At 40.8% G+C, this 10,672-nt stretch overlaps 1 protein-coding gene across 1 annotated transcript; it reads right to left on the reverse strand.

Annotated features, from left to right (window-relative positions):
- Nucleotides 1-1,147: 1,147 nt before the first annotated feature.
- On the reverse strand, nucleotides 1,148-9,923 carry sfrp2 (secreted frizzled-related protein 2). Its single transcript, XM_084075038.1, has 4 exons — nucleotides 9,588-9,923; nucleotides 7,711-8,002; nucleotides 5,030-5,110; nucleotides 1,148-3,989 (listed from the first exon to the last, which is right to left on the reverse strand). The coding sequence occupies exons 1-4, from the start codon at nucleotides 9,807-9,809 to the stop codon at nucleotides 3,685-3,687; spliced, it is 900 nt and encodes a 299-aa protein (XP_083931164.1). The 5' UTR covers nucleotides 9,810-9,923; the 3' UTR covers nucleotides 1,148-3,684.
- Between the last annotated feature and the right edge of the window lie 749 nt (nucleotides 9,924-10,672).

Here is a 10,672-nt window from a genome sequence, read left to right on the forward strand (position 1 = left end):
GTCTGCTCATTAGTGTCATCACTTTCAATTTCACTTGTTTAATCTGTATCCTAATTGAGTTCTCTGTCCTGGTTGGATAAAATTGGAAATGAAACTGAAACGAAAATGCATTTTCTGTTTAATAAAGAGGTGGATAGACAAGGAGACTCCTTTTACTGAACAAACACTCTATAGCAATGAGTACTATCAGAATATAGAGCTATTTAACACTTATTTTAACCAAAGCAAATCACTTACCCTACCTTTAATCTACAAAGATGCCAGTTGAATTTTGAATCGTGAACGCAGATTGTGTAACATTATTATGGATTCTATTTTTAAATGTATTTTTAAGACAGTTGCATCATTTGGAGTTTCATTTTAAGATGCATTTAACCCCCATTCCACACGTATGGAGTTATTATTTATGACACATTTATTAGGCTATATTGTGGTCAGTGGCATCAGGTAAGGTTAGGTCTAGCCTACTACTTGAATGTATTTTCCATTAGTGAAGTGAAGTCTTTATAATCCATGTTATTATTGTAGAATGATGCCATGCACTGGGATGTTTTTGAAAGCCCCCACAGCTATTAAGCCTACTTCTGTGATAGGCCTATATATTCTTCATGTAGTCTGATTTTGAGAGAAACCCGGGCATATCCACCAGTGGAATCAGTGTATTGGAAAACAAGCGGAAATCATCTTCAGACTTCCCTCATACAAAACTCCAATGTGGTCATATTATGACCAGACAGTGATATGGAAAGTCCACTAGATGGCGCTGTTTGATCATTAATCGTTTTCTGGCTCAAACCATCAACTTAATAAATGACTTGGGCCAGCTGAATTTGGTAATTAACAAACTAATTGATTATGGAAAATAATCATCTATAATCTAATAAATTAATCGATTAATAAGCTAATCTATCAATATGTTGGCCATGTCCTTTGAAGAGTAAAAAAGAAAATCTAACATAGGCCTAGTGAAAATAGCCAACCTACAAGCTCACAACTCCTAAACCACCAGGCGTTGTGTGAACTTGTAGATCTGCTGTTTTCGATTATTTGATTAATCGCAAAAGTAATAAAAAAGTAAATAATGGATTAGTTACAGCCCAATTGGTAAAGTAGGTTCAAGCTCACAGACATTGTTGTAAATGTGTACGTCATTTATTTCACATTGCATAGCGAATAAACATAAATCTGTCCCAATACGGCTTCATGAGTTTATTGCCTGCAAGTTTCTGGTTGTTTATAGCAGTGGTTCTCAAACTTTTTAATGTCAAGGACCCCCAAAATGATATGTCTTTTGGTCGTGGACCCCCATCTCAAATATTTTGTGTCAGGACATTTTTGAGATTTTTGAAAAATGTTCAAAAAATAGCAGATGTATAAGCACGGCACAAAGTGATGCACTGTGAGCTTGTATATCTACTATTTTTGAATAGCCAACGTATAAAATATGGATAATTGGGGCTGAAACGATTGTGCTGTATTAACACATTTGGCTGGGGACCCCTTGGAACCCCTTCAGGGACCCCTGGGGGTCCCTGGACCCCACTTTGAGAACCACTGGCTTACAGAGCAAAATGTAATGTGTCTACAAACCGTGACATTTATCTCTGAAGACTATGTACAAAGCATAATAACACCCATATTTGATATTTACAGAGTAATATTGCAAATTAATACTTTACAATACACGCATACACACCAGTGGGAATATCTGCATTTTCCAAGTCGTTGCACTTTGACAAAAAAAAAAAACATTATCAGCCCTAATATACAATTCTGATGCTCTTAGTTAAAACTTAGTTTTAGCAGGAGGAGGTGAAATATGTAACTTGAAAAAAAGTAATCAGGAAACATAACGTTGTCGGGCAGGAACCTTGTATGTCCAAAATGATTACTTTTCAGGAATTGGGAAAAAAAAGAAGCTGTGTTCCAATGGATCCAATGTAGTCACAAGCTCTAATACTTTGCATAATATTTATAAAACCCAAGGACACACCTGACCACTTTCACTTCAAAATACATTGTAAAAAATAGTGAAAATAGCAGATCTACAAACTTACAACGCATCGTGATGCGAGCTTGTAGATCAGCTATGTTCACCACTCTTGCATAACCCTCTTGTATGACTGCGTAGGGCATTAATTTAGGGGGACAAAAATATAAGAAGTTGAAATATGGAGAAACAAGGTTTCTGCCCGACAGCTACGATATCAACATGGTAAAAGTTGCAGACCCAAAATAATATAATCAATGTTAAAAAGGAAATATTAAAAGTCTGAACTAGAAAAATATTCCATTTATTACACTGTGGGGTAGAAAAGTAACATTATACAGTGCAGTATTGAGGCTCAAGTATATAAAAAATAGTGACCAACAATATCTCAGACATAATGTTGAACAGGCAGAGAATATAGCCAGCTATCTCTCGTTTTTGCTAGAGAAAAGGGGGGAAGGCAAAAATAAACACACACACGCACACACCCACACGCACACTCACACACAAATCACTTAGTTTTGTCTCTGGATGTCACCAGGCACACACGTCTCACAAATTCACTCATTGATATACACCTAAATATCTGTCCACGTATATCTGTATGTATAGCTATAGTAGAACTGGCTATGTATTGGATACAAATATTGCCTCATGTACTGACCAGGTACTGTACACAAAAGCTTTGGGGTTATTTTATGTCTGACGTGGTGGACAGACCGGAAACATTTTCTGTTCATGGACTGTTTGTGCCAAGAGTTGACTCCCTGCCGGAATTTCCTTCGACCACTCGTAGGCGGGTAGAATGCCTTATCGTTTTTTCCCACTCTGACAGAATCCTACTCCCCCTTCGCCAACTCATATACTGGAGGGTCTCCAGGCCCCACCCATGGTGGTGGAGGAGTGTAGCGGGGCAAGGGTGCACGGTAGGCGGGTGGAGGCGGCTGTGTGGAGCTAGTGGAGGACTTTTAGCAGTAATACAGAGCGCCATAGGCAGCTAAAGACCACCATTATGGAGCTACAGAGTACCATAGGGGGCTACAGAGAACCATAGCAGACTACAGAGTACCATAGGGGGCTACAGACTACCAGGTGGGTAGTGAAGGGGGGGGGGGGGGGTCGGATTCCGTCACGGAGTCAAATTTCGGCAAACACCAGGCCTGGCCCGTATAGCTGCTAGTGTGATTAGTTCCCAACTCCAGAAATGAAGTTAGAAGGAGAATAGCTTGAGTCAACAGGAGGCACATTGATCACAGAGTGGGAAGCTCTGGTGAGTTAGACTGTCACTGTTTTGTCTTTGTGAACGTTGTTTTTAAAATGTCATATTCATAATTAGCCCCTGATGTTGCTGTTTTCTAACCAACACAGTCAAAAACCCCTGAGAGATGATCTAACGGACCTGTGGTCGATTTTTAACCCTCTCGCTGTTCAAACACTCAGGATTATTGCTGTGTACCACCACCACAATGAGATATGAGTTATGTTTAAGTATGCACCCAATATAGATAACACCTGTTCAATGACCATGAAAGCGACGAACGGGAGCATTGGACGGAAGGGGGGGTGTCTGACGTTCGAACAGAAAAAATCTCTCTCTCTCTCTCTCTCTCTCTCTCTCTCTCTCTCTCTCTCTCTCTCTCTCTCTCTCTCTCTCTGTCTTTCTCTCTCTCCCTCTCTCACTCTCTCCGTTTTTTTTAGCACTGCAGCTTACGGATGCTCCGGGAGATCCTCTTGAACTCGCGCTGCCCTCGCTGCCAGCGCTTCAGCGAGGTGATGACCAGGTGGCCGTCCATCTTCTGGCCCATGACCAGGTAGGCGGCGTTGATGTCGTTCATCTCCTCGCAGACGCACTGCAGGCCGTCCTTCAGCCACAGCACGGTCTTCCGCAGGTCGCGCTCCGTCACGCCGTTCAGCTTGTAGATGGTCTTGCTCTTGGTCTCCGGGACGATCTTGGTGTCGCCGTTGATGTAGGAGATCTCCTTGACCTTGATCTTCAGAGCTGCACAGGTTGGACGGTGACGGGAGGTGACGTGAATAAACAAAGACGTATTGTCTCATTGAAAACATCCATCCTTTGTGTTTACATGGATACATTGTGGACAGTAGAGCCCGAACTGATATCAGAATTTTGCGTTCAATGCTGATATCGATTTTGGCCCATATTTAGTTTTTACTACATTTTTTATCCCACGATTTTGTAACCCTTTTTTCACCCGGTGTCAATTTGCTAAGTGATCCTGGGCGCTACACTCCCCCCACCAGCCTAGGGAGCCCAGGGCCGAGCTCATGCCTCCTTCAATGCATGAGAGCCAACTGACCTTCTTGTCACCTGACAGGGGGGGGTTTCCCCGGTAGGACGTAGCGTGTGGAAGGAACACGTTATTCCAACCACTTCCCTTCGCCTCCATCAGGCGCCCCGGCTGTCATGGGGGAGGCGGTATAGCGACCAGGATTACTACATGTTTTTGTGAGGGTATTAACTACCCTAGGAGATACGGGAAGAACATGCAAACTCCACACAGAGTAGGCCCTTTCGCCAACCCCACCTAGGGTATGGGCGCTGATGGCGCGGAGGAGAAGACACGCCCCCAGCGACCACAGCGTCCGTCCCCGGCGGGAATCGAACCCAGGACCTTCTAGCTGCGAGGCAACAGTGCTACCGACTGCATTTGGCCCATATTTTATCCAAAATAACAAAATCAATCAATTCTAATCAATTTGAGAAAAAAAAGGATTTGTTTAAAGTTCAAAAGCGTATAGATCATCTGCTTGTAGATCTGCTGTTTTTAATCTTGTACGCCTTGTAGATCTTAAAGTTGTGCAAGATTTTGGGTTAAGGTTTTTGGAAAGCTTAAGTCAAATAATGGTGGATGTACATAGGTCTGGCTCTAGTGGACAGTGGTGCTGTGTCTGGTCTCAAAATGATGTGATTTTTGTAGCAAAAACATTGATCTGATTGAGTCGTTTCAATTGATGCCCATTTCTATCCAGTGGTATACAGATGTTTGCATGGTGGTGTGTAATAAATGAAAGACTTACCAAAGTCGTTCTTGCAGAGGTTGTCCACAATTTCATTGTCATTTTCATCTGTCTCCTTACAGGCGTCACACACCCTGGGCACTAAAACACAACATCCACTTAGGTGTTAACCAACAATCTTAGACATAGCCATACATGATGTCCTGCGACGAAAATAGCAGCTCTACAAGCTCACAACACGTCACTTTCGGGATCTTTCTGAGCTCGTGGATCTGCTGTTTTCGAACTGAATTCATTTATTTGACATTTCTTTTCCTATAATGAACATGCCCAAAACAGGGATGCCAGGTTTGAAAGTGATTAACTGCTAATGCCAAGTGAAAGGATGCAAGAACATATTTAGCGAAATATAAAGAATATTGATATTCTGTAGGCTATATATTGTCTCTGTCGGGTGGAAACCAAAAGTCCAAAACTGTTACTTTTCAGGATTCAAATTCAAAAGTAGCAAAAGTAGCAGATCTACAAGCTCAAACTTCCAGATCTGCTATTTTTGTAAAAACACGAAACGTTAGAATATGGAGATAAGAGGTTTCTGTCCGACAGCAACGATATCCTTCAGAATGATAGTATTGTTCTAATTGCACTTTGAATGTTTGACTGTATTCAATACGTATATCATTGACAAGTCAAGCTCAATGCATTCTAAGCAAAAGTTGTAGACGTGCTTTGACTCATCCCAGTCAGTGGGGTAAAGTAACATTTACTCAAGTACTATACTTAAGTACAATTTTTAGGTATTTTTACTTTATTTGAGCGTTTTCATATTTTGATACTTTAGACTTCTACTCCACCACATCTCACAGGCAAATGTTGTACTTTTCACTCCACTGCATTTATGTAAAACCTTTAGTTAAAAGTTAAATTGCTAATGTATATTATTAGGTGCTATTACAAAACATACATCAACCACTTAAGCCCTATTTTATACATAGGCTATTTGAAAATAGCCGATCTAGAAGCTCACAACGCATATATTGCAATGCGTACATGCACGTATCATTTTGAATACAGCTCTGACTTTTACTTGTAACAGAATATTTCCACACTGTGGTATTGCTACTTTTATTTAAGTACACAAACCAGAGTGCTTCTTCTACCACTCCAGTATCTTAGAAGTTGGCCTAAATCATTAATTTACATGGTTCTCAAAGTGGGGTCCAGGGACATTCAGGGTACCACTGGTTGCGTTGATATAAATATCTGAATTGATTTTGCATAATGAAGTGCAGATGACTTGACAGGCTTGGTCATGTTGCATGTTGATTCATGCAAGTCTAAGTTTGTACGTTTTTTATAAACCAGTCTGGTTTTGGATGGAAAGCAGTGCTGGGAAAAGTACATCTACTCAAGTACTGTACTTGAGTAAAATGTTGAGGTAGTTCTACTTTACCCAAGTATTTCCATTTTTCAATTATTCATAGGCTACTATACTCCACTATACATCTCAGAGGCAAAATAGCCTATTGTAGGCTACTTTTTCCCCCTCCTCTACAGTTATTTGGGAAAAAAAGCTTATAGATCTGCTTATTTTTGAGTAGATTTTCTTTGAAAGATGTTTAAAGGATAATTCCTTTTAACAGGTCGTTCATGAAAGTCCTTGCGGTCTTGTTTCCAATGAGAACCTGTGAGCAATTAGGGGTTAAGAGTCTTGCTCAGGGACAAATTTCATTTCATCGACACATACGCTGACCTGGCCTGGAATCGAACCTGGGGCAACCAGGGCCTCTGGCTCCCTAGGCGGGGTTTCCCCCTTTGAAAACATTTGAAAAGACTTGTGCGTTGGGACACCCATGCATAATGACGTGCTTATAGGCTACTACTTTTACTCAAGTACAATTGTGAAAACAGGACCTTTTGCAGTTGGAACTTGGAGCAGAGTATTTCTTCATTGTTGTATTCTACTAGCCTACTCAGCCTAAGTGATAAATAGTGGTGGAAAGTAACTAAGTACATTTACTTACTTTACTTTACTTTACTTTACTTACTACTAACTTAAGTACAATCTTTTTGTATTTTTACTTTACTGGAGTATATCCAATTTTCAGTAGCCTACTTTTACTTCTACATACTTCTGCAAATATTGTACTTTTACTCCACTACAATTACTTTAAACCTACCTTACTAGCTACTTTTTAGATTTTGATTATTATTACAAAACATACAGTAACCACTTCAGCGCTATAAACATTTCGGCCATTTGAAAATAGCCGATCTACAAGCTCAGCCGCGAGCTTGTAGATCTGCTGTTTTCACTTGTGAAATGGGACATTCTGCACAACGAGCACTTTTACTTTTGGTACTTTAACCCATTGATACCTGGAACGCATCTGTGTCACTTTAGATGTCTTTGGCTATTCAAAAATAGCAGATATACAAGCTCATAGCGCGGCACCGAGTGCCGCGCTATGAGCTTGTAGATCTGCTATTTTTGAAAAATCGTGAAAAAATATTTTTTATATTTTTTTCAAAAACTTTCAAAAAGATTTTTTTAAAGAATCGCCTCAGGTCTTAATGGGTTAAGAATGATGCCAATACTTTTGTCCTTTAAAATTTTGCATAACAGGACTTTTTCTTGTAACACAGTATTTCTACATACTTTTACTTAAAGTAAAAAAAAGAAAAGTGAGTACTTCTTCCACCACTGCATGCCTAACAGTACCACCACCCTTAACCCTTACCCTCCTGCGTGACCGGCGCCTCCAGGTGGCCGACCCCCGCCGGCGGGATGCACAGGTCGTTGTCCATGGGGAAGCGGCTGCAGTCCAGCATGTCCGGCCAGGGGAAGCCGAAGGCGTTCATGACGGGCGCGCAGCCCTCCATCACGGCCTCGCACAGCGACCGGCACGGCTGGATGGGCTCGTCCAGGTCGTCCAGGCACACCGGGGCGAACAGCGAGCACAGGAACTTGCGCGTGTCCGGGTGGCACTGCTTCTGCACCAGAGGGATCCAGGACGAGGCCTGCTGCAGCACCTAGTGGATGAATTGAATGTAATAATTACACAGGACTTAAAGGGATAGTTCACCCCAAAAAAAAGTACTTCGATGGAATTACGCAAGACCTTAATGCAAGTGGTTCTCAACCAGTGGTCCCTTGGGGGGGGGGGGGGGGGGGGTACCAGGGGGTCCCAGCGAAATTAGATAACGTAGCGTCAATGTGTGCATATCTTTGAATATAAATATATTTTAACCCATTAAGACCTGAGGCAGCGTCTAAAAAAAATCTAAATCCTAACAATTTTTCGGAAAAAAATATAAAAAATATTTTTTAACGATTTTTCAAAAATAGCAGATCTACAAGTTCATAGCGCGGCACTCGGTGCCGCGCTATGAGCTTGTATGTCTGCTATTTTTGAATAGCCCAAAGAAATCTAAAGTGACCAGGTCTTAATGGGTTAAAGCGAACATTTTTTACTTAAATCTTTGCTTCTGGGGGTCCCTGGCACAAAGCGTTTTCAGATGGGGGTCCGCGGCCAAAATATATATCAATTTAGGGGTCCTTGGCATGAAAAAGGTTGAAAACCACTGCCTTAAAGAGATAGTTCACCCCAAAAATGTACTTATTTACTCAAACACCCCATGAAGCCTTGAATTCATGGAGATTTGTAGTTTTAAAATATCTCCATGAATTCATTCATGAGGTGAGTAATCGATAGACAAAAAGTCATTTTGAAACAAGCCCTGATCAGGGCTTATCTGGGTCCTTTTAGCATTCTGTATAAATCTGTGCCACTGTGCCTTGTTTTTAGCAAACTGTCAATAAAGTATTAAATCAATCAGTGGTGTAAAGTAACAAAGTACATTTACTCAAGTACTGTACTTAAGTACAATTTAGAGGTATTTGTTTTACTTTACTGGAGTCTTCCAATTTTTCTATACTTACTGCTCCACTACTTCTCAGAGGCAAATGTGTACTTTTTACTCCACTAATTGACAACTTTAGCTAGATACTTTGTAGATTTTGATTATTATTACAGATCACACATTAACCACTTCAGCCCTATTTAAACGTTGGCTATTTGAAAATAGCAGATCTACAAGCTCACAATGTGTTGCAATGCGACACCCTTGTGAGCTTGTAGATCTGCTATTTTCAAAAGATGTAAATACATCGTACACATATGATATTGTGAAATGGGACATTCTGCATACTGAGTACTTTTACTTTTGGTATATATTTTAATACCAGTACTTTTGTACTTTTACTAAATTTAGTAAATGTTGATTACCGGACTTTGTAACTTGTAACAGAGTATTTCTACATTGCAGTATTGATACTTTTACTTACATTTTTTTTAATCATTATTTTTTTCCACCACTGCTGAATTGAATACACAGGACCTTAATGGAAACGAGCCCTAATCTGGGCTTATCTGGGTCATCCTTTTAGCATTCTTTTGTATAAATCTGTGCCACACTGCCTTGTGTTTTGCAAACTGTTAATAAAGTATTCAATCTTTGAAAACGTTCCCTAACAAAAAACATCATAAAAATAACAAAGTATTTAATAAATCAATCAATCAATTAATCAATCAACCCGAACCAACCAATGAATCACCTCGTTCATGGTCTCGTGTCCCAGCAGGTTGGGCAGCCTCATCTCGGTGTACTCGATGTCGTGGCAGAGCAGCAGGTTGGCCGGGATGGGCTTGCAGTTGTTCTTCTTGTAGAAGAGCTGATCGGGCTGCTGGCCGAAGTTGTACAATCCGTGGATGGCTTCCATAGACGGTAATAACGTTGTTATCATCACCCAGACCGCTGTTAGGACGAGGCCCCGCATTTTGAAGATGAGATCAGAGACTGTAGGCTGCTGTGTTATATGTTTGGGGGACCGTTATGTTCTGTTGAGGTGGTCCTGTGTGAGCTCACCGGTGGTCAGTGCCTGTAGAGAGGCTGCTTGTCAGTGACTGTGTCTCTACTCTGTAGTACCACTGCTTTTTCTTCCAGGCATGCTATAGGGAGGAGTCTGGAGGAAGACCCGCATGGTTGCTATACACCCAGGGGTTCCCACGCGTAGGGTCGCGGACCCCTTGTGCGTCGCGGATCCGTTTTTTAAGGGTCGTGAGTAAATTACCCATTTATGCACTTTTTTTCTTATCTTAAAGAATATATAAAATAAAAAATAAAAAGCAATAATTCAGAAAAAAAATACATTTTATCAAAAGATTTCAGAAATTAAAAACGGATTCTGATCCACGCCCCTATTTTCTTTTTGCTATTTTCACTATTTTCTTATACAATTAAAGGACCACTTCACCCATTTTCAAGTTATCTTTATATAATTGGTCCTCACTAATACTCATTATTATTATTATTAAAATATGGTAGAGAGAGAGAAAGGCTGTAGTTTCTATTAGCTTGAAATCTCCATCGATGATGTCACTGGTAGGCAGGTTTCTGAACTGTCCACTGCCCACCAATGAGACACAGACTGAGAAGACAAAAAGTGCTCCTCGGAGCACAGGTCTCCACCAGGTCAGGTGGGTTTTTGTGGGCCAGCAATGTTTGGATTTCACCAATCAGGATGGAATATGAAAAATTGGACAGATTCGTCTTGATCACTTGACTATAAAGATAACCCAGTGAGCCATAGTCGTCTATTAGACCTCCGTCTAAAACTGGGTTATAATTGGTCTAAAAGTG

This window comes from Gymnoscopelus microlampas (assembly GCF_963454915.1).
Source record: "Gymnoscopelus microlampas genome assembly, chromosome: 2".
Lineage (NCBI taxonomy): Eukaryota > Metazoa > Chordata > Actinopteri > Myctophiformes > Myctophidae > Gymnoscopelus > Gymnoscopelus microlampas.

Bases quoted from the DNA above. Each gene is read 5' to 3' on its own strand.
- sfrp2 (XM_084075038.1), bottom strand. From the start codon at position 9,809: ATGCGGGGCCTCGTCCTAACAGCGGTCTGGGTGATGATAACAACGTTA. The intron at 5,111-7,710 runs GTAAGGGTTAAG...GTTGTGTTTTAG, and splicing joins GGCGCCGGTCACGCAGGAGG to TGCCCAGGGTGTGTGACGCC. The intron at 3,990-5,029 runs GTAAGTCTTTCA...CAACCTGTGCAG, and splicing joins CCTCTGCAAGAACGACTTTG to CTCTGAAGATCAAGGTCAAG.